The sequence below is a fragment of the Solea solea genome, chromosome 18 (assembly GCF_958295425.1).
Source record: "Solea solea chromosome 18, fSolSol10.1, whole genome shotgun sequence".
Classification (NCBI taxonomy): domain Eukaryota; kingdom Metazoa; phylum Chordata; class Actinopteri; order Pleuronectiformes; family Soleidae; genus Solea; species Solea solea.
The window spans coordinates 22,451,163-22,478,523 of record NC_081151.1 but is presented as its reverse complement, the minus strand read 5'-3'; the positions used below and the strand labels follow the sequence as shown (position 1 = coordinate 22,478,523).

The following is a 27,361-nucleotide window of genomic DNA, read 5'->3' as shown; positions in this document are numbered from 1 at the left end:
ACTATTTCAGAATTATGACTTAGTATCTAATAATTAAGATTTACTTATAAATATTTTTATTTTTGGAGTGGCGGAAACAGGCTTAAATAAAACAACATCTTAGCAGGAAAAGCACATGTTTTACTGATTTAAAATTAAGGAATTGTGTGCTCCGTTCATGATGGTCAAGATGTAAGCTGAAGTGAGCAAGCAAAAAAATTCAAATTATTGATAATTTACGCCTGTGATTTTCCTGCTGTGACCTGTTATGCTAAGGGTCAATGTGACAACTTAAAAGTGTTAAAGGTAAAATGGCGAAATGATGAAGTGGGTCACCATTTAAAGCCTCTACCATGACTTTAAATGGTGCATGAATAATCTTTAATAGTTGTTTTAGCCGTATAATGTCCTATTTAGACAAAGCCTTAATGGAGAGGGCTACTAGCCAAGTCGCAAAAAAAAACTCATTACAACAACTGCAATTGGAATGAATTCCGTACCATCATCTAGTTGTTGTAAAAATTCTGGTTTTGTAGTTGAATGTATGACATCATACTTAAAAAAAAATCACATGTTGTAAAATGTACCGCATAGTATAAAATAGAAATACCAAAAAATACAATTAAAAGAAACAATAATTATGATTGTCCTTAATAACCCGATTCCTAAATCTTTATTTTGAGAACATGGCCATGGCGACACACAATCTTTGAACTATGGCTCCCTCTAGTGTGCAAATACATGAATGCATCCTATGCAAGTGTTGTGTACTGTAGACACTGGATAACCAGTGTTGACAATAACACATAATATTCTACTTTTTCTAATCTAGTAAGAAACCACAATTGATTCCTCTCCAAAATCCAAAAACCTTTTATCTTAAAGCGCTGACCTGACATGTCATCACAAGGTCCAGACGTATTCTTGGGTGTTATAATATTTATTTATTGTTTATAACTCTGCAAACACTTTCGGAGTTAAAGCCTTTTAGAATACAAACAGGAGCAGGAATCGAATAAAACTCCGGAGGTCATTTAAAAGCTATATATATACATTGCCACTTCAGTATTCCCACTTTATACAGCGATATATATAATGTAAACATAATAAAATGATAATACATTTTTTTTTTAGCAAATTAGGTTCTACGTAGCAAAGTATTAGTAAAAAATATATTTGCAGCAGCACGTTTTCTGTGATTGATTGTAAGCATTTCAGCTTTGCATTGCTATCTTTTTTTTTCCTTTTTACATTTGAACTATTTCAACAAGAGTATCTTGATAATACATATACATATTCCTTTTTTTTGACATATACTGCAGTTGTGTATTGAAGGTGTTTTTACGGTAAAATTATTGTAAAAAATATTGTGGAATGTAAGTGACATGATTTTTTTTGCATCGACCACTTCAAATGCACATTTAAAAACTATGGCATGACAAAAAGACATTGCTTAGTTTAGTTTTATACCATTATTAAAGATATTTGCTGAAGCCCTGTCATAATTTGCACTCTATCTCTTAAAAGCTCAAAATCATGCAACTTGAGATCAAAGTTAAGTTGTACAGTTGTAAAGTTCTCTCTCTCTCCTTCCTCTTACATGACAATCAGCAAATTAAACAACCCGACGGTTAGAGACTGTACTGCATCTAAAAACATAATTTACATCAAATTATTTCACTTTTCAGCTCCATCAAAGAACCTCATTTTCTCAGAGTGCACAGTGTCTCTCAGTCGCTGTATGGACGAAGCCGTCTCGCCTGAGATGGGTTCGGAGGAGTCAAATATATGCGTGACTTGTTTTGTGATGACAATTGTTTCTTTGCTCTCACTTCTTTCACTCGACGTTTCCCTGACGACGTGCCTCTCAAAGACTGTTCTCCTGCCACTTTGGGAATCTTCAACAGTCCACGATGCAGCTTCGCCAGCCTCTGATTCCAGGGCGAGGCCTCCGGCAGACTGAACCTGAACAGCACTGAACAGTTTGGCATGCTGTGCCTCTGGTGTTGCTTGTATATTTGATGAAATGATGTGTATTTTTCCAGATTCCAGTTTGACGGTGTCCTCTGATGAAGATGAGACCCCAGATGACAAAATTGTGATTTTTTCAGGTAAGTTGGGCTCAACTGAGATCATTTCAGTCTTTGTGGTGGAAGTAATGACTTTGCTATGGATCTCTTCTAACTCCGTAGCACCGTTAGGATCAGAGTATTTGACGGTAACCTTGGTGGGAGAGGATATGGATATGCCAACGTGCTCACTCGTCACTGTGGAGCTAATATCAGCAAAGGCATCGGATGATTGGACGGAACAGGTAGGACTTGTTTCCTCAGCCCCTGTTTCGCCCAGTGGGCTCTTTTCATCCCTTTGCTCTTCTTTCTCAAAAGTCTTGACAGGTTCTGATGGAGAGGAAAGCCCAAACCTGGGGAATTTAAACCAACTTGTCTTCTCAGGACTTTTGGCTGCACCTTGCTTGGTATCTGTGTCCTTTTCCTTTGCGTCTAACTGATCTCCACTGGGTTCTCTTGTTCCAAGGTTTTCTCCTTCCTCTTTGTCTGGTTGTGAAACATCAAATTCAACGTCAAAATTCTTGAGCATCTCACCAAATGATGTCAAAGTCATCTTTGGCGACTTAGTCTCTCGTGCTGTCTCCAGTTCATCTTCTTTAACTTCAGTGGGGACATTTTCCTCCTCAGTTTTAGGTCTTGAAAGACTCAGCCTCGGCATTTTAAATGATGGCAGTTTGAATCTACTTGGAGAGCCGTGATCAATGTCGTCAGTGTCAGTCTTTGGTGTTTCAGAATCCACAGCGGTAACATCAACACTGGGGCCACTGATTTTGATAGTGATATCCTCCTCAAGTTTAGCACTGCTGATTTCAGCTTTGTCTGCATCTGGTGCTTCTACAGTGACATCATGGGTGGCACTTCCAAATTTAGGCATCTTCAGTGTTGGCATTTTAAATTTTAATGGCGATCCTCCAACGTCTTTCGACTTTGCCTCAGTCTCCACACTAGTTGAAGATTCTTTGACGTCAACTTCAGGCAACTTGACCTCGGCTTTTACGTCTGGCAGTGTGATGTCTGCATCTTTCTGTGATGTAGTTAAATCAACTTCTGGTCCTTTTGCTTTTGGCAGTGCAATTCCAAACTTTGGTATTTTGAACTTGCTACCTTGTTGACTTTCAAGCTCAGGAGATTTTATTTCCATCTCAGGTTGTTTGACTATTACTTCTCCTTCTTTAAGAGACACATCAACCTGTGGAAGCGCCGCACTGACTTTGGCTGTTGCAACACTTGACTTTGAAAAAGAGATTTTCGGTAATGAAAATTTAGATTTTTTCAAATTTGTGTCAAATTCTGCGTTGGGTGACTCTTCCATTAAAGTAATTACTGAAGATCCTTTGACTTCAACTTCTGGCAGATAGATTTCTTCTTTGACCTCTGGTGATGTAACATCAACATCAAAATCTGGACTGACAACTTCTGTGGCCTTAACACTAGTTTTTGAAAAGGAAAACTTGGGCAGTGAAAATCTTGGCTTTTTCACTTTTGCATCTACCTCAATGCCTGGCTGTTGTACTATTACAATGTCCGCGGATGGTTCCTTGACTTCAATATCTGGCAATGTCACTGATGCTTTAACTTCTGGAAAATCCACAGTGGTGTGTGGTGCAGATATGTGCATGTGTGCGCCATCAATTTTGATTTCTTCATCTGTGTCAGGCACTTCAGCACTGACATTGGGAGAAGCAGTTCCAAATTTGGGGAATTTGAATGTTGGCAGTTTAAATTTTGACGGTGATTCTTTCACACTGCCCAACTGAGGTTCAATCTCAGGAGCTTTGACCTCGATTTTAGCAGAAGGTTCTCTCAGGTCAACATCTGTAACGACACTAACTTCTGCTTTTCCTTCTGGTAATTTGATGTCCGCATCTTTCTTTGATATGCTGATGTCGATTTCAGGTCCTTTTACTTTTGGCATTGACATCCCAAGCTTTGGCATCTTGAATTTTCTTCCTTGTCCATCAAGTTCAACCTCAGACTGTCCAGGTTTGATTTCCAAATCAGGTTTTTCAAAATCCAACTTTTGTTGTGGAATTTGAATATCTATGCCTCCAAGTGTAACATCAACCTCAGGGGCATCTGGAAGACGGACCTCAGCTTTAGCCTCTTGTAGTGTGACATCTATGTCTTTCTTTGGCAAGCTTACATCCAATTCAGGCCCTTTTAGTTTTGGCTTTTTAATTCCAAACTTTGGCATTTTGAACTTGCTTCCTTGTCCATCATGTTCCCCTTCAGTCTGTAAGGGCTTAATTACCATTTCAGGTATTTGTACTTCCATATTTGCTTCTGGAATTAAGACTTCAGCTTTTCCAAGATTAACATCAATTTCGGGTACTTCTGGGATTTTAACGTCAACTTTAATGTCTTTGTCTATGTCAGGTACTTCACTGCTTACATCTGAAGTAGCATGTCCAAATTTGGGGAATTTGAATGTTGGTAATTTAAATTTTGATGGCGAGCCTTTCATGCTGCCTAACTGAGCTTCAATCTCAGGAGCTTGAACTTCCACTTTAGCAGAAGATTCTTTTAATTCAACATCAGGGAGACTAACCTCTGCTTCAACTTTTGGTAATTTGATGTCCACATCTTTCTTTGATATGCTGATATCAATTTCAGGTCCTTTTACTTTTGGCATTGACATTCCAATCTTTGGCATTTTCAACTTGCCTCCTTGTCCATCAAGTTCAACCTCCATCTGTAGAGGTTTGATTTCAACTTCAGGTTTTTGCACCTCCAACTTTCCTTCTGGAATCAACACTTCTGCTTTCCCAAGATTAACATCAATTTCAGGGATGTCTGGGATTTTAACCTCAACTTTAATGTCTTTGTCAGTATCAGGTACTTTAGCACTGACATCTGGAGCAGCAACTCCAAATTTGGGCAATTTAAATGTTGGCAGTTTAAATTTTGATGGTGATCCTTTCATGCTACCTAACTGAGCTTCAATCTCAGGAGCTTGAACTTCCACTTTAGCAGAAGGTTCCTTTAGTTCAACATCAGGGAGACTGACCTCTGCTTTGGCTTCTGGTAATTTGATATCCACATCTTTCTTTGATAAACTGATATCAATTTCAGGTCCTTTTACTTTTGGCATCGACATCCCAAGCTTTGGCATCTTGAATTTACTTCCTTGTCCATCAAGTTCAACCTCCATCTGTAGAGGTTTGATTTCAACTTCAGGTTTTTGCACCTCCAACTTTCCTTCTGGAATTAACACTTCTGCTTTTCCAATATGAACATCAATTTCAGGGACCTCTGGAATTCTGGCCTCAACTTTAATGTCTTTGTCAGTATCAGGTACTTTAGCACTGACATCTGCAGCAGCAACTCCAAATTTAGGGAATTTGAACGTTGGTAATTTGAATTTTGATTGCGATCCTTTCATGCTACCTAACTGAGCTTCAATCTCAGGAGCCTGAATTTCCACTTTAGCAGAAGGTTCTTTTAATTCAATATCAGGGAGTCTGACCTCTGCTTCGGTTTCTGGTAATTTGATATCTGCATCTTTCTTTGATATGCTAATATCAATTTCAGGTCCTTTTATTTTTGGCATCGACATCCCAAGCTTTGGCATCTTGAATTTACTTCCTTGTCCATCAAGTTCAACTTCAGTCTGTAGAGGTTTGATTTCAACTTCAGGTTTTTGCACCTCCAACTTTCCTTCTGGAATTAACACTTCCGCTTTAACATCAATTTCAGGGACGTCTGGGATTTTAACCTCAACTTTAATGTCTTTGTCACTATCCGGTACTTTAGCACTGACATCTGGAGCAGCAACTCCAAATTTGGGGAATTTGAATGTTGGTAATTTGAACTTTGATGGTGATCCTTTCATGCTACCTAACTGAGCTTCAATCTCAGGAGCTTGAACTTCCACTTTAGCAGAAGGTTCTTTTAATTCAACATCAGGGAGACTGAATTCTCCTTCGACTTTGGGTAATTTGATATCCGCATCTTTCTTTGATATGCTGATATCAATTTCAGGTCCTTTTACTTTTGGCATTGACATCCCAAGCTTTGGCATCTTGAATTTACTTCCTTGTCCATCAAGTTCAACCTCCATCTGTAGAGGTTTGATTTCAACTTCAGGTTTTTGCACCTCCAACTTTCCTTCTGGAATTAACACTTCCGCTTTCCCAAGATTAACATCAATTTCAGGGACGTCTGGGATTTTAACCTCAACTTTAATGTCTTTGTCAGTATCCGGTACTTTAGCACTGACATCTGGAGCAGCAACTCCAAATTTGGGGAATTTGAACGTTGGTAATTTGAATTTTGATTGCGATCCTTTCATGCTACCTAACTGAGCTTCTATCTCAGGAGCCTGAATTTCCACTTTAGCAGAAGGTTCTTTTAATTCAATATCAGAGAGGCTGACCTCTGCTTCGGTTTCTGGTAATTTGATATCTGCATCTTTCTTTGATATGCTAATATCAATTTCAGGTCCTTTTATTTTTGGCATCGACATCCCAAGCTTTGGCATCTTGAATTTACTTCCTTGTCCATCAAGTTCAACTTCAGTCTGTAGAGGTTTGAGTTCAACTTCAGGTGTTTGCACCTCCAACTTTCCTTCTGGAATTAACACTTCCGCTTTAACATCAATTTCAGGGACGTCTGGGATTTTAACCTCAACTTTAATGTCTTTGTCACTATCCGGTACTTTAGCACTGACATCTGGAGCAGCAACTCCAAATTTGGGGAATTTGAATGTTGGTAATTTGAACTTTGATGGTGATCCTTTCATGCTACCTAACTGAGCTTCAATCTCAGGAGCTTGAACTTCCACTTTAGCAGAAGGTTCTTTTAATTCAACATCAGGGAGACTGAATTCTCCTTCGACTTTGGGTAATTTGATATCCGCATCTTTCTTTGTTATGCTGATATCAATTTCAGGTCCTTTTACTTTTGGCATTGACATCCCAAGCTTTGGCATCTTGAATTTACTTCCTTGTCCATCAAGTTCAACCTCCATCTGTAGAGGTTTGATTTCAACTTCAGGTTTTTGCACCTCCAACTTTCCTTCTGGAATTAACACTTCCGCTTTCCCAAGATTAACATCAATTTCAGGGACGTCTGGGATTTTAACCTCAACTTTAATGTCTTTGTCTGCATCTGGTACTTTAGCACTGACATCTGTAGCAGCAACTCCAAATTTGGGGAATTTGAACGTTGGTAATTTGAATTTTGATTGCGATCCTTTCATGCTACCTAACTGAGCTTCAATCTCAGGAGCCTGAATTTCCACTTTAGCAGAAGGTTCTTTTAATTCAATATCAGAGAGGCTGACCTCTGCTTCGGTTTCTGGTAATTTGATATCTGCATCTTTCTTTGATATGCTAATATCAATTTCAGGTCCTTTTATTTTTGGCATCGACATGCCAAGCTTTGGCATCTTGAATTTACTTCCTTGTCCATCAAGTTCAACTTCAGTCTGTAGAGGTTTGAGTTCAACTTCAGGTTTTTGCACCTCCAACTTTCCTTCTGGAATTAACACTTCCGCTTTAACATCAATTTCAGGGACGTCTGGGATTTTAACCTCAACTTTAATGTCTTTGTCTGTATCAGGTACATTAGCACTGACATCTGGAGTAGCAACTCCAAATTTGGGGAATTTGAATGTTGGTAATTTGAACTTTGATGGCGATCCTTTCATGCTACCTAATTGAGCTTCAATTTCAGGAGCTTTAACTTCAACTTTAGCAGAGGGTTCTTTTATTTCAATATCAGGGAGATTGAGTTCTCCTTCAACTTTGGGTAATTTGATGTCTGCATCTTTCTTTGATATGCTAATATCAATTTCAGGTCCTTTTACTTTTGGCATTGACATGCCAAGCTTTGGCATCTTGAATTTACTTCCTTGTCCATCAAGTTCAACCTCCATCTGTAGAGGTTTGATTTCAACTTCAGGTTTTTGAACCTCTATCTTTCCTTCTGGAATTAACACTTCTGCTTTCCCAAGATTAACATCAATTTCAGGGACATCTGGGATTTTAACCTCAACTTTAATGTCTTTGTCAGTATCTGGTACTTTAGCACTGATATCTGGAGCAGCAACTCCAAATTTGGGAAATTTGAACGTTGGTAATTTAAATTTTGATGGCGATCCTTTCATGCTACCTAACTGAGCTTCAATCTCAGGAGCCTGAACTTCCACTTTAGCAGAAGGTTGTTTTAATTCAATATCAGGGAGGCTGACCTCTGCTTCGGTTTCTGGTAATTTGATATCCACATCTTTCTTTGATATGCTAATATCAATTTCAGGTCCTTTTATTTTTGGCATCGACATCCCAAGCTTTGGCATCTTGAATTTACTTCCTTGTCCATCAAGTTCCACTTCAGTCTGTAGAGGTTTGATTTCAACTTCAGGTTTTTGCACCTCCAACTTTCCTTCTGGCATTAACACTTCCACTTTCCCAAGATTAACATCAATTTCAGGGATGTCTGGGATTTTAACCTCAACTTTAATGTCTTTGTCAGTATCCGGTACTTTAGCATTGACATCTGGAGCAGCAACTCCAAATTTGGGGAATTTGAATGTTGGTAATTTAAATTTTGATGGTGATCCTTTCATGCTACCTAACTGAGCTTCAATCTCAGGAGCTTGAACTTCCACTTTGGCAGAAGGTGCTTTTAATTCAATATCGGGGAGATTGACTTCTGCTTCAGCTTCTGGTAATTTGATATCCGCATCTTTCTTTGATATGCTGATATCAATTTCAGGTCCTTTTATTTTTGGCATCGACATCCCAAGCTTTGGCATCTTGAATTTACTTCCTTGTCCATCAAGTTCAACTTCAGTCTGTAGAGGTTTGATTTCAACTTCAGGTTTTTGAACCTCCAACTTTCCTTCTGGAATAAACACTTCCGCTTTCCCAAGATTAACATCAATTTCAGGGACGTCTGGGATTTTAACCTCAACTTTAATGTCTTTGTCAGTATCCGGTACTTTAGCACTGACATCTGGAACAGCAACTCCAAATTTGGGGAATTTGAATGATGGTAATTTAAATTTTGATGCTGATCCTTTCATGCTACCTAACTGAGCTTCAATCTCAGGAGCTTGAACTTCCACTTTAGCAGAAGGTTCCTTTAGTTCAACATCAGGGAGACTGACCTTTGCTTTGGCTTCTGGTAATTTGATGTCCACATCTTTCTTTGATATACTGATATCAATTTCAGGTCCTTTTACTTTTGGCATTGACATCCCAAGCTTTGGCATCTTGAATTTGCCTCCTTGTCCATCAAGTTCAACCTCCATCTGTAGAGGTTTGAGTTCAACTTCAGGTTTTTGGACCTCTATCTTTCCTTCTGGAATTGTCACTTCTGCTTTTCCAAGATTAACATCAATTTCAGGGACCTCTGGGATTGTAACCTCAACTTTAATGTCTTTGTCAGTATCAGGTACTTTAGCACTGACATCTGGAGCAGCAACTCCAAATTTGGGCAATTTAAATGTTGGCAGTTTAAATTTTGATGGTGATCCTTTCATGCTACCTAACTGAGCTTCAATCTCAGGAGCTTTAACTTCCACTTTAGCAGAAGGTTCCTTTAGTTCAACATCAGGGAGACTGACCTCTGCTTTGGCTTCTGGTAATTTGATATCCACATCTTTCTTTGATAAACTGATATCAATTTCAGGTCCTTTTACTTTTGGCATTGATATCCCAAACTTTGGCATTTTAAACTTGCCTCCTTGTCCATCAAATTCACCTTCAGACTTTAAGGACTTGATTTCCATTTCAACTTTTTGAACCTTTAACTTTCCTTCTGGAATCAACACTTCTGCTTTTCCAAGATTCACATCAATTTCAGGGACCTCTGGGATTGTAGCCTCAACTTGAATGTCTTTGTCGGGTACTTCAGCACTAACAGCTGGAGTAGCAATTCCAAATTTGGGGAATTTAAATGTTGGTAGTTTAAATTTTGATGGTGATCCTTTCATACTGCCCAACTGAGCTTCAATCTCAGGAGCATTAAATTCCACTTCAGTAGAAGGTTCTTTTAGTTCGACATCAGGGAGTTGGATTTCTGCTTTGGCTTCTGGAAATTTAATATCCATATCTTGCTTTGACATGTTAAAGTCAATTTCAGGTCCTTTTACTTTTGGCATTGAAATCCCAATTTTTTGCATCTTGAATTGTCCATCGAATTCAACCTCTGCATGTTTGATTTCCAATTCGGTTTTTTCAATTTGCAGTGTTTGTTCTGGAATAGAAACATCTACACTTCCAAGATTAATATCAACTTCAGGTGCATTTGAGAGTTTAACTTCAGCTTCTGGTATTGTGATGTCCATGTCTTTCTTTGGCAGGCTGATATCCAATTGAGGTCCTTTCATTTTTGGCATTTTAATACCAAACTTTGGCATCTTGAATTTACTTCCTTGTCCATCAAGTTCAATGTCAGTCTGTAGAGGTTTGATTTCCAACTCAGGTTTTTCAACTTCCAGTTTCTGTTCTGGAATTGAAACATCTATGCTTCCAAGAGTAACATCAACATCAGGGGCATCTGGGAGTTTGACCGCAGCTTTACCTTCTGGAAGTGTAACATGCATGTCTTTCTTGGACATACTTATATCCAATTGAGGTCCTTTCATTTTTGGCATTTTAATCCCAAACTTTGGCATCTTGAATTTGCTTCTTTGTAAATCAAATTCAACTTCAGTTTGTAGTGGTTTGATTTCCAACTCAGGTTTTTCAATTTCCAGTTTTTGTTCTGGGATAGAAACCTCTATGCTTCCAAGAGTAACATCAACATCAGGGGCTTCTGGGAGTTTGACCTCAGCTTTAGCTTCTGGTATTGTGACATCTACTTCTTTCTTCTGCAAACTTAAATCGAGTTCAGGTCCTTTTACTTTTGGCATTTTAATCCCAAACTTTGGCATCTTGAATTTGCTTCCTTGTCCATCAAGTTCAATGTCAGTCTGTAGAGGTTTGATTTCCAACTCAGGTTTTTCAACTTCCAGTTTCTGTTCAGGAATTGAAACATCAATGCTTCCAAGATTAACATCAACCTCAGGGGCTTCTGGGAGTTTAACCTCAGCTTTAGCTTCTGGTAGTTTGACATTTACTTCCTTCTTCTGCAAGTTTAAATCCAGTTCAGGTCCTTTTACGTTTGGCATTTTAATCCCAAACTTTGGCATCTTGAATTTGCTACCTTGTCCATCAAGTTCAATGTCAGTCTGCAAAGGTTTGATTTCCAACTCAGGTTTTTCAACTTCTAGTTTCTGTTCTGGAATTGAAACATCTATGCCTCCAAGATTAATGTCAACTTCAGGTGCATTCAAGAGTTTAACTTCAGCTTTAGCCTCTGGTATTGTGATGTCCATGTCTTTCTTGGGCAAGCTTATATCCAATTGAGGTCCTTTCATTTTTGGCATTTTAATACCAAACTTTGGCATCTTAAATTTGGTTCTTTGTCCATCAAGTTCAATGTCAGTCTGTAGAGGTTTGATTTCCAACTCAAGTTTTTCAACTTCTAGTTTCTGTTCTGGAATTGAAACATCTATGCTTCCAAGATCAACATCAACATCAGGGGCATCTGGGAGTTTGACCGCAGCTTTACCTTCTGGAAGTGCACCATCCATGTCTTTCCTTGGCAAGCTTATATCCAATTGAGGTCCTTTCATTTTTGGCATTTTAATACCAAACTTTGGCATCTTGAATTTGCTTCTTTGTAAATCAAATTCAACTTCAGTTTGTAGTGGTTTGATTTCCAATTCAGGTTTTTCAATTTCCAGCTTTTGCTCTGAAATAGAAACATCTGGAGCTTCAAGAGTAACATTAACTTCAGGAGCATCTGGGAGTTTGACCTCAGCTTCAACATCAATGTCAGTTTTTGGCTTTGTAGCATCAAGGTGAACACCAAAACCTGTAAGATTAATGCCAACACCCATTTTGGCTGGAGAACCACTGACTGAATCAATGTATTCAATGCTATCGATGTCCGGCATTTTAACATCCGATACGACTGCTCCAATCTGTCTCTCGCCAGTTTTTGGTGTTTCACCTTGGAACACTATTGTTCTTCTTCCTAATAGTGCATCACCTTCCTGATAATTGTTCTGTTTCGTGAAGTCACCAGCAATTTCAGGGACTTGTATGACTGGTGCAATTTTAAAGCTAGCCGTTGTTATCTTTAAATTACTGGATTTCTTACTTGATTCTTTTGGGCTGGACATAGCAGCAGATTGATTTTCAAATGTGATCCCCACTGTGCCTTGTTTACTTTCTTTGCCAGGAATTATAATATCTTCTCGTTTGTAGACCTCTGTTTTGAACACTTTTTCAGGTGTTTTAAAGTCTACCTTGGTCTCGACTAAAAGGTCCTCTGAGGTTGAAGCCGCAGGTGTAATCTTAGGGAGTTTGATTTCTGGTGAGGCAGTTATGTCAACCTTCATAAGGTGCCCCCCATATTTTGATTTGGTATCTGCAACTTTAGTAGGTGTTTTCACTGATATTCTTTGTGCATTTGCATCTATCACAGTAATTTCTTCAGGAATAGGGACTCCGGATGTGTCAACCTTTGGCAGCTTGAATCCAGGCAGTTTTGAAACAGCCGCTTTTACACTGTTAACATCGATTAACATTTGTACAGCGTCAGCCTTCATTTCTTCATGATGTCCTCTTGAACCCACTTTAGGCTCTTTAATTCCTTTGGCTTTGGTTCTCACAGCCATGTCCTCCATACCTGGAATTTCAATGTCTTCACGTTTGGGAAGTTGACTGCTTTTTGAAAGTATGTCATAAGGATCGTCTTTCACTGCTGGATCCTCACTTTTACGCTTCATTTTTGTTGGACGTTCTTCAACATTCACTGTTTGTACAGTTTCCTCAGTTGAAATATCACTGAAACCAAGTTTAGGCAGTTTAAATGTCGGACAGGTCTTTATTTCCTGCTTTTGTTTTATGTCATCTTTCTTTGCTTGTTCTTGTTTCTGTGATTTACGCATAAAGGTAGAAGAAATATCAAAATCAACCGTTGGTATACTCATTTCCTTCTGTGGTGTGGCTGACTTTGCAAGTTGACTCTCGTCACTGGTGTTGATATCCAGCAGTAAATTATCTCCTTGTAGTTGTGTTTGTGACTCACTGCCTGGAATGGCATCTGATGTTTCATTTCCAGGTTGATCTGCTGCTTCAATACTTGCCCCTAGTGTTTTTAGCCTTTTTGGTGAGCCTTTTGCATCTTTCTTGTGTGATTTCTCCTTACCCAAAATTTTCATTTTTAATTGAGATCTTTCTTTCTTGCTTTTCTTCTCTTTAGGGGATTTGATGCCAGGGGGACTTGATCCTTGATCTGCCAAAGCCATAGTTAGATCTTCTGTTTTTAAAGTGCTGTCTATACTGATGAGTTCCACTTTGTGTTGAACTGGTTCTGTCATAATTTGATCGCTTCGTTCAAGTCTTATTTCTTCCACTACTCTCACATCCTCCGTTACAAAGACCTCAGGTATTTGTCCTGAGAGGCTTTCAATGCATTCAGGTGACAGCATGTCTGACGCTGTCTGGTGAATGTCATCACTGGTCTGCCCAGTTGTTGGTGCCTCTGTGTCCTGATCTTCAGATGAACTTATGCGGCCTCTCTTTGTCAGAACAGAAAGCTTCATTTTGTGCCTCTTCTTGCCTTTGAGGCCATCCTGAGATTTTATAGGTGACTCGGTGTCACTAGTGGTGGGGCTAAGCTCCAGCTTTCTCTGCTCATCAGCCTCTGAGGAACTGTGAGACCTGGTAAAGCGGGACTTCCCTCCTTTTCCAAAGGAAGGAAACTTTGGCCATGAAATGCGAGCATCTCCACGCCTTTTGGTTTTTCCTTGTTCCCTCATCTCCGGAGCGCAAACCTCGTCCTCCTGTTGGGCAACAGAGATACGACATGTTAGCATCTTAGTGGTAAAGATTATCGATCACAAAATGTTTGGGCGTTAACTTGAAAATAGTTACAGGGATAACATCGGAATCCATGGCTGGTTCAGTCTCAGTGATGTCCGGTTTGCGTTTCAAGCAGAGTTTCACTTTGTACGCCTGAGCATGCTCCAAAATCTGAATGGCATCCTCATATGGTACGTTGTCAAAATACACAGTGGCGCTCAGGACCTGATCACCTGCACAAATAAGACGTTTGTGAGAACACAAATCTTTAGAGAGGCTTTGCAGAGATTCTCCTGTCGAGTCTGACGTCCAAATATTGTCCAAATGATCTCATAAGAGAAAGCAGAAAATCTGGAGAACCCGCAGTGAGTGAACAGGCAAGTGTCCTGCCACATGCAAGCAAAATATAGGCTCAATCGCTCTGGTTTAGAATCTCCAGAGATGCTCCTGCTGTTGGGAATGTGTTTCAGCCAAATTGTCTCCTGCTAGTTGATGTCTGAAAACGGCTGTTATTGAAACTCGATAAGTTTTACTTTATCTAAATGACTGTACACCATAAAAAGAAAGTACATAACCTACAAGTAGCACAGATGTTATGCTCTGTGTGACCATTTCTGGTTTGAACTGTAATTGGAAGAATTACAGTTAAAATGCGAGCTCACCTTCTTTCAGTTTCAGACTTTTTGATGCTGGTGACTCTGGTACCACTTCTTTAATGAAGATCCCCTCTTTCCCCCCTCCACCGTAAATGAGACCTTCTGCACACCCATCTTTGGCTGTTTTCACGATCACACCAGACTCAGGACTGGGAAGCTCCTGTGAAAACATAAAAACAGAGCGAGGATAATAATCATTTTTACCTTCAGGCTGAAGGGATTCACTGAAACAGCACAGACGATTGAAGGTGGCAATATCTCACCTTCAGTTTACTCATCTTTGGAGTCGAGCGCTTCTCAAACATGGACCCGAGCCCAGACTTTTTCCTTTTCTTCCCGGTGCCACTTTTATGGCGCGGGTCATGCTCTGCGTCACACTGAAGGGAGAACAGAAAAGAAAACGTTTGAAATGTGACTCCACATGCTGAATGTTACAACACATAAGACCACAGTCATTCTCTCTTTGTGAGTGTTTCCACTGACAGGAAATTAATAATATGCTGTTGTTTTTACTCCACAAACATTCACACATGGGAGTCGCCGTGTCCTGAATGTAATGAGTGAGAGTAAACAGAACAGATCACCTGTTCCACACACCAGCGAGATAAAGCCTGAGAAATGCACGTCAGTGCAAGATCAAAATAAATCTGTCCATAATTTAATAACTCTTCATTTGAGCAAATTATTTTAGTAATTCATGGGAACACATTCTATATAAATAAGGACGATTTACCATTAACAAGGTCAGTGGAGCCTGTTATTCTCACAAAGACGAGCCGTGTTGACATGAAAATGTCAACACAGGAACTTTGGGACGATGTGACGATACTTTTAAATGTCTCAATGGCCTCACACCTGAGTACCTGACATAGCTCTGTGGTCAGCACTCACTCACTCACTCACTCACTCATTCGCTAACTCACTCACTCACTCACTCATTCACTCACTCACTCATTCACCCACCCACTAATTCACTAACTCATTCATTCACTCACTCACCCACTAACTCATTCACTCACTCATTCACTCATCCACCCACTCCTTTACTCACTCATTCACCCACTCACTCACTCATCCACCTACCCACTCATTTACTCACTAATTCACTCATTCATTCACCCACTCCCTCACTTATTCACTCACTCATCCACCCACTCACTCACTCACTCACTCACTCATTCACTAACTCACTCACTCATTCACTCACTCACTCACTCATTCACTAACTCACTCACTCAGTCATTCACCCACCCACTAATTCACTAACTCATTCATTCACTCACTCACCCACTAACTCATTCACTCACTTATTCACTCACTCATTCACTCATCCACCCACTCCTTTACTCACTCATTCACCCACTCACTCACTCACTCATCCACCCACCCACTCATTTACTCACTCATTCACTCATTCATTCACCCACTCCCTCACTTATTCACTCACTCATCCACCCACTCACTCCCTCACTCACTCACTCACTCTGTCTGTGTACACAAATAAAATGGTTATTAATTACATGTCTGAACAAATCCTGCTTCTCTTTTTCATAAACCTATTTCTATCTTTTCATTTATCTACAGCCTGAACCACGTAGACCAGGGTCTCGCAGTCCTGGTCCTAGTCCTGGTCCTGGTTCTGCATGTTTTAGATGTTCCTGTGCTCCGACACACCTGCTTTAAGCTGCTGGCTCGTTATCAGTGTTTGCCGATCATCTGAATCAGGTGTGTTGGAGCAGGAGAAACATCTCAAACATGCAGGACAGTGAGTCTGAGAAACACTGGAGGCTCATGAGCTTTTCAACGTCTGTGTGAGTCTGCGAGTGTGTGTTGTGTTGTGTTGTGTTGTGAGTCAGTTTTATGTCGAGGTTGTGCACGTGTGTGTGGGTTTTATACCTCTTTGTCACTGTCGGTGTATTTATCGGTTTCAGGAAACTCCTCGACAGGAGACGATCCTTGGGGACGCGGTCTCTCTCCCTCTGTGAACTGAGGCGGCTCGTCACATACCTGCGAGGACATGAGGACGTGAGGACGTGAGGACATGAGGACATGAGGACATGAGGTCAGTCATGTGGTCTGTTCCCACACTTTTTAACACTCATACAAAGTCATAAACAAAACAGCAGAGACACGGAGGAGAACGTGGAGGATGAAATGTGTGACGACACCTTGTTTTGCCAAATGCTTTTCCTGCACGTGAAGCAGCTGCATCTGGTCCAGGACCAGCAAATATCTCACACATGATTGTTTCACGAAGAATGGACAAAGAGAGCGGCCACTGCATCGTATTTGTTTGTTTTTCAAAAGAAAAACTGGCATTTCAAATCAAACTTTGAAACAAATATTATCAATTTTATCTTTTGTTTAAACGATCGACCCAACTTATTTTTATATATATACACGTGTGTGTGTGTTGTGGGGACCTAAACCTGTTAACACAAAAAGCAAAGTCCCCATAACGTAAATTACTGCACTTTAAGGTGAAGATATGTTTTAAGGTTAGGGTCAGGATTAAGATTAGGATTAGGCCAGTAGCAATTATGGTTAAGGTTAGAGTAAGTCTCCAGGAAATGAATGTAAGTCAATGCAATGTCCCCTCAAGTCATGTATGTTGAATGTATGTATATATACGTGTGCATATGTATGAATGTGTATATATATATGAATGTATATATAGGTGTGCATATGTATGAATGTGTGTGTGTGTGTGTGTGTATATATATATATATATATATATATATATATGTATATATATATATGTATATATGTATATGTACAGTATGTGTGTGTGTGTATATCTCATATATATATATATATTATTATATTATATTTCACTCACTGAATCGTCCTCTGTCCCGGGCTCTGGTGCTCTTAGCCTCCGTCCACCAGCTCCTGAAGAAGAACAAAAAATATTAAATATTAAAATAACATCTGCTTGTTGTCATAGTTTCACAGGAAACAGACCAGGTTTTGTCTTTGTCAGAGCAGGAACTTAAAAAAAACACCCGGTACTATCACTGACTGTTACACACTACACACACTTCATATAACAGCTGCTCCACCAGATGAAGTACACAATAAACGTTAGTTTTAATGTAGTGGCTGACATATGAACAGTGGTGTGATCTGGTTTTATATTGTTGGAGCAGTAAGATGATACAGACTCCGGCCTGTTGTTCTCAGACTCGGTCACTGGAGCCGATGATGAGACTATTTAGAGTTTTTCCTGGCAGTGATAATCTCCCGGGAGCCGCTGCCTCCTGCAGACGTTAAGTGCTCGACTGTATCGACCCACAGATTAGACTCTGCAGCAGCTCGGCTCAGCACAGCTCGGCTCGGCTTCAGCCTCCACGAGCTGCTGAAACAGGGAAAGTCTGACTCTACGTGACTCCGGTTAGTTCCATTAGTGTTATCACCTGCTCTTATAGCTCCGTTTTAAAAGTTTACTGCTCGAGGCAGGCCACTTCAATGTGAGCTCATGGTGTTTACGCAGGGATGTTGTGAAATTAGGATTATGAGCAAGTGAGCATTCTGATCTCAATGTTTACGTTCAGATTAATCCCACTGCACTGCAGATGTCCGAGTGTCAGAACTCTAACACTCCTCCACACAGTTCCACAAATGACACTGAGTATTTGATCTTTTTTATCATGTATTAAATAATTAACAACATAGTTTAGTTAAAACAGATTGTGAATTAAACATTTTTAGATGCGGTTGAATGAATGTGTCAGAACAATTTATGGATTTAAAACATGTTTTTAATTCTCAATATATTACAACTTATTCTCATTATTTCGACTTTATTCTAATAATATTACGATTTTATTCATAATATTACGACTTTTTCTCATAATATTAAAGTACAAATGCTTTGTTACTGAAGTGCAAAATTCAGATATCTGTACTTTTACTCCACTACATTTCCTCCAACTGTCTTTGTTACTCGTTACTACCAAATCAAATCAGAAGAAGGAGAAGAGTTGGTATTATGGTCTGTATTTATATAGAGCTTTTCTAGTCTTGAAGCTGCTTTACACTACAGTTTTCACCCAGTCACACATCTTTCACTCACATTCACACGCTGCAACATGGGGTTAAGTGTCTTTGCTCAAGGACACATGTAGACGAGCAGAGCCAGGAACTGAACCCACAACCTTCCAGTTGAAAGACAACTCGCCCTACCACAGAAAATGACTTTTGATACTTAAGTACAGTAAATGTCATAAACCTTAAGACTTTTACTTGAGTAATATTATAAAAAAAATCCCATTTTCTGGTAACATAGTTGCTAAGCACCATACCAAAGCTCCACCCACTGCTTTACAGTAATGTGTCTCATGTGAAGAGCTCTTGAGTACATTAGAACTTAAGTTAACGTGAAAGAGAGACTGAGGGCGTGTCCTCGTCAACATCCAAACCATAATAGGATGAAAACACTTGTCGTCATAGATTCACAACAGAGTGATTGAAGACCATTATGAGAGGAAACTAAACAATATTTACACCAGAGTGAGTGAACACCACGCCGCAGTCTAGACGTGTTGTGAAACTCCCAAACAACACCTGCCCACACTGTTACCCTCATCATCATCATCATCATCATCACTGTCCTCTTCTCTTCACACCAGCTCTGACCAACAAAGACGCCTGTGAATGTCACTGTTGGAGACAGTGGAGACAAACGTCTCGCCTACCTGCTGCTGCTGCTGCTGCTGCTGCTGCTGCTGCTGCTGTTTGTCTAACTCAGGTGTGATAACCAACGCCACGTTGTCCTCACACCTGGCTGCTGTGAGCGACACTCACACACATCTGAGGCTGAAGTAATTGTTTCAGCCACACACACACACACACACACACACACACAAAAGGGGGCGGGACATTTTTGTGGCTGCACACACACACACGTCGTACTTTTGTCTGAACTTATCACTGACTCCCAAATTAAATCACGTGTCCTCATAGACACTTAATTCTCTGCAGCACATACAGTATATTATATAAAATTGTTATTTAAAGTGATACTTCAGTAAAAGTACAAGTATGTTACCAGAAAACTTTTCCTAGTATTACTAAAGTAAAATTCTTAATATGACGTTTACTGTACTTTAATATCAAGTGTCATTTTAAAAATATTAATTACTCTGTTTAAATTATTTTAATAACAGATTGATCTTTTTTTAATAGCTGTCACAAATGTGTGACTTTAGTTTTCCTTCATTTGGTTCGTGAAGTAAATCGGTTTTTCAGAATAAGAGCACACGTATGGATGGATTATTGTCCTCGCATAAATATAATAGGTTTTTCAACACTATTGCAATGAGTGTGTGTGTGTGTGTGCTTTAAGACACACACTGACATCACGTTTACATTTATGTTACTTTTTTAAAAAAAAAGTTAATGTCTAATGTCAGAATAAGAGCACAAATATGGATGAACACTCGTGCAACAATTGAACCCCCAAATATATACCGTATGTGTGTATATGTGTATGTGTATATATATTTATATACTTTATATAATATATATATATATATATATATATATGTATATATGTATGCTTTAAAACACACTGAAAATAACTGTTACAGTTAGTAGTGCTTCACGTGCAGTAAAGGTAGTACAGTTATGAAACAAAGATTTGTTTTCCATTATAACAATTTTGAAATTTGTGACCAAAATGGTCTGAGTTTATGACATTTTTGCGACACTAAACAGGTAAAACGGCTCCTAAATACACTGGAATTACGTAAAGAAAAGAATTCTCTGTGCGAACTCTTCTGTCCTCCCCAATATTTAATCGTTTGACATTCAATTTTGCAAACTACAGATAATTTAAATGAAAGATTGAACGTGTAGTCCTGATTTGTCCAGCTCCTGTTCAGACGCCGCTCTGTAGTCATTTAAAATCCCGACCACAACAACAAGCAGCAACTGTCCTTTGGTTTACTCTAAATCACTGACCCATGCTCTAACACTTAAGCACATTTACTGTAACTTAATTTGCTTAATTTTGTCCGTGGAGAGACTTTAAGAAGCTCGTATACACAACATATACATAACCCCTCACTTTTCTAGTAAAAACACATATCCAAAAACACTGAATTCACAGTCAGACGTCAGAGACTGTGTTTGAGTTCACGTCATATCATACACAAAATACACATACAATTAGACACAATCATTTCCCCTTAATCAGCCTTAATATGCCCTTAAAGTTTCCAAAGCTCCACACAATTTTTCCCACTTTCACAGACGTTTTCATAACTTTCTGCTCGTGTTTCTCTTAGGAAATCTGTGTATTTGACTGATCAGGTCAGAGTTAATAATCAATACTGTGATTCACTGACTAGGTGCAGGTTTAATTTCCATTATTGGTTATAATCGGCCTGTTTTTGAACTCAGCGTTCTAAAAGGCGTTCTGTAATCGATGATTGGTGGATTATTGGGTGTTTTTGTGAAATTCTGACAACGTTAAGAATGTTAAACATCTATGTTTGTCGGACAAATTTAGGCTCAATTTCTGTGACAATTAACCAACATTTGGAGAAAAAAACAGCTGGTTCACTAATGACATGACTGTAAAATAAATGGTGGTGTGTGAATTAAAACGTCTCATTCAAGGTATATAAACTGAACTTTTAAGAAAGTGAAATGTTCTGTTGCATTAATACAAAAATAAAAGTGTTTTTTTTTTTTTATTTCAAGCAACTTGAGAAGTTGAAACCTGAGAGATCTGCCAGTCTTAACATGCATCACGTAAAGCTCACAACGCGTCCAAATTGATGTTAAATGTAATGTAGAGACGAGGAATTAACAAATCTGTTCATTATTTAGTTGTTTGGTCCACAAACCTAAAAATAACATCATTAAAATATAAATAAAACATTTTCTTGTCCACAAACTAAAAAAATATCCAGTTTACTACAAAGAAATCACAATATATTCACTTTTAAGGAGCCAAAATCAGAGCATTCATCCAGTATAACAAACTGTTGTCGCCATACTTTTATATTCAATTGTAAATGACAAAAAAAGTATTCTTACTATTATTATCTATTCTCTTTTAGTTCATGATAAAACCATAAAAACAGTGTTCTTGTTTGTGAATGAAGTGGAGCTGGATTTTAAACTGAATTAGAGCGAGTTTAAGTTCATTAAATGAGCCGGAGACGCCCGAGTCTCATAAACTCTGTCCTGTGCCAGCCGGACTTCACTGAGTCATGTTTTTCACTGTTTGCACAGAGATTTTGACACAATTCAATGATGCTTTTCTTCTGTTTGTATTCAACTCATGTCGCACATGTCCACCACACACACACACACACACACACACACACACACACCAGCCCAACCCTGACTCTCAAACCAGGTCTTAACCCCGAAAAAGCCCTTTAAAGTTGTGGGGCCCAGACAAAATGTCCCCACAAAGATATAGATAAAAGTACACACACACACACACACACAAAGAGGTTTGAACACACACTCCATTGACTTCCACTCATTTGTACAGATTAAACAAACCCTTATCACTAACTTTAACCATCACCACAATTCAAATATTGCTCCTAACCTCACCCAGTTCCTCAGAAAATGAGGTTCTGCCTCATTAGGACCAGGTTTTGGTCTGCATGAGGACTACTGGTCCTGAGAAAATACGTACACACACTATAAAACTTGTTTTTATCTTAGTCAGGACACATTGACATAATGCATAACCCAGCCCCTAACCTTAACCATGACCATCACAACTACAGCAAGTACCTAGCCTTAACATTTAACCTAATCCTAATCTAAACTCAATTCTAACCTTAACCATAAAACCAGGTCTTAACCCTGAAAACGCCCTTTAAAGTTCTGGAACCCAGGCAGAATGTCCCACCACAGATATGTGTGTATGTTTTTGGACCTCACAACAACATAAATACACACACACACACACACACACAGGTTTGAACACACACTCATTGACTTCTATTCATTAAGACAGACAAACAACAAACCCTTAGCACTAACTTTAACCTTAACCACAATTCAAATCTTGGTCCTAAACTTAACCAATTCCTCAGAAAATGAGGTTCTGCCTCATTAGGACCAGGTTTTGGTCTCCATGAGGACTATTGGTCCGTGTTTATGACAGAAAATGAAGTAACAAATACAAGAACACACACACACACACACACACACAGGCGCTCCTTTGTTAAATATTTGTCATGTGGGAGCCGCAGAGACTCTGATGCAGTGAATCTGAAATCACGTGTGTTTTCCGTTGACCTGCGATAATCCCGTGAGCAGGTGAACGAGTTTGGGATGAGGTGGGTGTGGCACTCGCAGCAAAGTCACCGCACGATCACGTGCTGCGTTTGCAGACCACAGGTGCAGCGCGCGATCTCACGTTTGTGACCACAAACAAACAAATTACATTCAGGAAAAACGGGAAAACATCGTAAAAATATAGATTTGATTTGACCCGTGCTTTGACCGTTGACTTTTAGAGGTGCGTTAAACTCTAAATTTGAGCGTCTGCTCATCTGTTTTGTGCTAAGGGAAGTTTTGTCGTCCTGAAATCAGAGTGAAGTGTTTAAAGTCAATGTAAACACAAGCAAATCCTTTTTACTTTAATTTAAGTTAAACTTGTAGAACTAGTTATGTGACTTGAGATAAAATTGAAAATTATAGTCAGATTTCTGAGACTTAATTCAGACTTCTGAGATTCAAAGCTGGAATTTTGAGATTAAAGTCGGAATTCTGAGATTTTAAATCAGGTTTTAGAGATTTTAAGTTAGAATTTTGAGATTTAAAATCAGAATTCTTAGTTTTAAATCAAAACAATGAGGTATTTTGAGATTAAAGTTGGAATTCTGAGATTTGAAGTCAGGTTTTAGAGATTTTAAGTTAGAATTTTGAGATTTAAAATCAGAATTCTTAGTTTTAAATCAAAACAATTAGGTATTTTGAGATTAAAGTCTGAATTGATCCGAAGTTGGAATTTATGAAACGCACACTAAAAAACATTAAAATATGACATTAAACGCCTTACGCAGTCATTTGTCGTTTGTCATTCAAATTAAAAAGAATAAAATAAAGTCGCTGGAATCCTGGAAAGACGGTACAGATGTCTTCAGCTCGTTTTTTTTTTATTTGTTTAGCGCCAAAATCACAGCATGGATTATCTCTAGCTACTGTACATAGTATTACAGAGAGAAGAGAAACCCAACAGTTCACACAATGAGCAAACACTAGGGGTCAGTGGAGATAAAAAAGGAAGAAACCTCGGACAGAACTAGACTCAAACATGCGTGGCCATCTGCCAAGACGGGTTGTGGTGAAAGGGGAAATGGTAGAGACAGAAGAGGAGCAGGTATATAACAATTTGATCACGTTTTAAGTTTAGACAAAGGCAGTTCTTAATCAGTTATGACATGACAAGATTGTTTCTCATCTACAAAAGCACCGGGACGTCTCCCCGAGGCTCCGCCCTCTTCTCGTAAACTAATAAAGTAACACAGCTCATTATTTGTTGCTCTGGAAATTTGGATTCTGCTCAATTTCCTTTTTTTTCCTTTGCTTGTGTCTTTCCACAAAGACACAAGCTCCTTTCACAGGGAGGTAGAGCGTCTGGATGCAGATTATAATAATAAAATTTGAGAATTAGATTTTCTGCGTAGATTATATCAACATGAGACTGCGAAAGCGCATGCTTCCAATCTGCTAATCTGAGTTTGATTGCACGCTCTGGAACTCGACCGTGTCTCCACGGAGACGTCGGGTCACAAACGTACATTTGATTTATAGGACGAGTCTGAAGCGGCAAAACATTTAATTACATTAAATTAAAGGTAATGGGTAAATTCCTCTGTGGGTTACATTGGTTTGATTTCGGTGTTTTATTAAGGAAAATGTATTCAAGCCGTTCCATTGGAATGTTTTTCACTTATCGTTGAGAGATGGACATGAATATTATTAAAAAGTTGTATTTATGGTTGCAAAACATAAGGTGCACCTTTTTTTACCACAAGGTGGCAGCAGCCACAAGCATTCAGTTATAGTGGAGTAAGTGTGTGTTTGCAGAAGTGATGATGACATTTAAGGGGTCTTCATTGATGAATCGACTGGAACTCACCAGGATTAGGATTAGGCATTTATGGTTCTTTTCCACTCTACAGTTCCAGCTCGACTCTACTGTTTGCTATGGTTTTCCATGACTTCATAGCTCCTCCTCAATGTGGGCGGAGTCATCACAGCACGGCTGTGTGAAACTGCCGTGTCGTGGTTTTCTACGCGACACAAACACAGTTGTTTCGGGTGTAACTGAATCATTAGAATCAGTGGATTAAAAAGATTTAATATAATATGCAAATTTTCAGGGATTTTTTAGTCTTTTTTAAATACAGTTAAATTACAGAAATCTGACTATAATTTGATGATTCAGAAGTTAATCTAGGAAATTCTGACCTTTTAATTTTAGAAATCTGATTTAAAGTGTCAGAAGTCTGACTTTAATCTCAAAATTCCAACTTTCGATCTCGGAGGTTTGAATTTAATTTGAGAATTCAGGAGTTAGTCAATTCAGGAAATGTCTAGACATTTCCTTTGCTAAATGTTGGAGATTAGCATCATGTTTTCAGGGTTTTTAAGTCTTTTTAATTGATCAAGGACCCTTAACCTCTCCTCACTGACCTTAAGCATCGCCTAAAGCCACTTAGAGAGAGGCCTATGTCTCTCTCTCTCTCTCTCTCTCTCTCTGTCTCTCTCTCTGTCTCTCTCTGATTTAATTAAAAGTAGCAGCAGAGACAAATGAGTAGAATTGTGGGAAATGGAAAGAGGAAGCATGAATAATTTAGCACACTGAAGATAAACCACCTCCTCTTACTGTACACATCGACCTGAGCATTTACCTGAACGCCAACCACAACACTTAATACCTATATAACATCATTATAGAGATATATATATATATATATATACATATACATATACATATACTGTGTATATATATATATTCCCACCAATCTGATATGGGGAGAGTGTAATGTACCTAATAAAGTGGCCAACTGTAACAAAGTCTGCTGCGAACTTCAGTACGACAGTATTTTCCTCCGAGTGCCACCAGAGGAAGCTCACGTACCACTGGCGGTACACGCACCACTGTTTGAGAACCGCAGCTTTCGACCGTTTAGCTTTGTCTGTGACGAACACGCCTGCAGAATCTCGACTGTGATCGATTTCACACAAACCATGTGAAATCTACATTCTTTGAGCCAATGAGTGATTATTTATGGTCTGATTATGGAAAAACCTTGAATTTGACCATAAACGAAGAGCGGATTAAAGTATTTATTGTGAAATTAAATTGGCTAAATTCAGTTTATAGCACAGTTTATTCTGATGAAGTCATTTAAACTTGTTTTTGTTTTATTAACAAAAATAATAATAATAATGATAATAGTATGTGCTGCTTTTAGTTTTACAGAACTGAAAATATTCACATTTAAAAAGCTGAAAAATCTGAGAAACTTGATTTAATTATTATAAAAAACACTTAAACTGATGAATCAATGATCAAAATAGGGGACGATTAATTTACTTATGGATTTTACTGAGCTATAAAAAAGCTTAAAGGGATAGTTCAAGTTTTATGTCATTGAATCATCTGCCGCAGTCAGAGTATTGAAGTATTTAATTTATTTAGCATTAAAACTAATATTATTAAATTATTTTCTGTATCACATTTTTAATTTGCAAAACACAAAGACAGAATTAAATAAATGAATTGTATTTTTTGTAATTTACTGATTGCAAAAAAAACCCCATAAAATAATTGTATTATATTTATATATTTGTAGAATGATTGATACTTTTTCAGTTTGGGCTTCTGTCCCTTTTTAAGTTTCATATTTATATTTAACTTTATATAGAAACTTATCAGTAAACTGATGCGAGGTTACACGTAGGTAATAAAGTGAATTTTAGGTTGTTGTTTTTTTTTTTTCAATCGTCTAATGCTGTCGTTTTAATAATCCTAATGTTTTTTTTTTTATTTCCTTTCAGCCGCAGCTTCAAACACACACTGAGAGGAAAACAAGAAGAAGTGCAGAGCGATGATGATGATGATGATGATGACATCCTCAAACACCCGCCTGCTCTCTGCAGACACACCCAGTGCTCACTGCAGGTCAGTAAACGCAACTCAGCATCAGCATCAGCGCACACGCACGTACACACACACACAGGATCTGTCATCCTCCGCACTAGTAAACCCTGCTGCTGAATCAGTGAATCGCTGAGAGGAAGCGGCACAGATGGACGTCACACAGTAAAGAAGTAAAGAAAGACAGTTAAATAAAAACAAAAAAAAGAGCAGAGTGATGCCCACCCGTCCCAGAGGAGGCGGCGTGCCAGTTGGGGAAGGCCAGGTGGAAACAGTCGCACATGATGGCGGCGAGATGTTGGTTCAGGCAGGAAGGAGAGACGCAGGGATGGAGGTGGAGGTGGAGGGTGAGGCAGGTGCTGCTGTTGCTGCTGCTGTCTCCCCTCTCTCTCGTCCTGGATCAGCCTCTCTGTGAGTGTGTGTGTGTGTGAGCAGGTCAGCCAGTCACAGAGCAGCGAGGATGAGAGAAGAAAGGGGGGAAAAAAGAGCCAGGAGAAGAAAAGAGTGCGAGCTCGCTGCCGCCTGTTCCTCCACACTCAGAGCCGCTGTCCTCCGAGTGAAGGAGACTTCCTGCGCTGTCCTGTAGACATGGACCTCCAGCAGCACTGCTCACTAACTTCATTATGGGAGGAGCTGCCACAC

At 39.0% G+C, this 27,361-nt stretch overlaps 1 protein-coding gene across 1 annotated transcript; it reads right to left on the bottom strand.

Annotated features, from left to right (window-relative positions):
- Nucleotides 1–633: 633 nt before the first annotated feature.
- LOC131444542 (neuroblast differentiation-associated protein AHNAK-like) lies at nucleotides 634–27,290 on the bottom strand. Its single transcript, XM_058614974.1, has 7 exons — nucleotides 26,945–27,290; nucleotides 17,408–17,460; nucleotides 16,465–16,575; nucleotides 14,832–14,945; nucleotides 14,575–14,728; nucleotides 13,985–14,145; nucleotides 634–13,893 (listed from the first exon to the last, which is right to left on the bottom strand). The coding sequence occupies exons 1-7, from the start codon at nucleotides 27,000–27,002 to the stop codon at nucleotides 1,657–1,659; spliced, it is 12,888 nt and encodes a 4,295-aa protein (XP_058470957.1). The 5' UTR covers nucleotides 27,003–27,290; the 3' UTR covers nucleotides 634–1,656.
- Nucleotides 27,291–27,361: the final 71 nt, after the last annotated feature.

What these genes read in the sequence shown, in the direction of transcription:
- LOC131444542 (XM_058614974.1), bottom strand. Translation starts at nt 27,002, where the DNA reads ATGTGCGACTGTTTCCACCTGGCCTTCCCCAACTGGCACGCCGCCTCC. An exon ending in CGCCGCCTCCTCTGGGACGG is followed by an intron (nt 17,461 to 26,944) that starts GTGGGCATCACT and finishes GTTCTTCTTCAG; the next exon opens with GAGCTGGTGGACGGAGGCTA. An exon ending in AAGTCTGAAACTGAAAGAAG is followed by an intron (nt 14,146 to 14,574) that starts GTGAGCTCGCAT and finishes TTATTTGTGCAG; the next exon opens with GTGATCAGGTCCTGAGCGCC.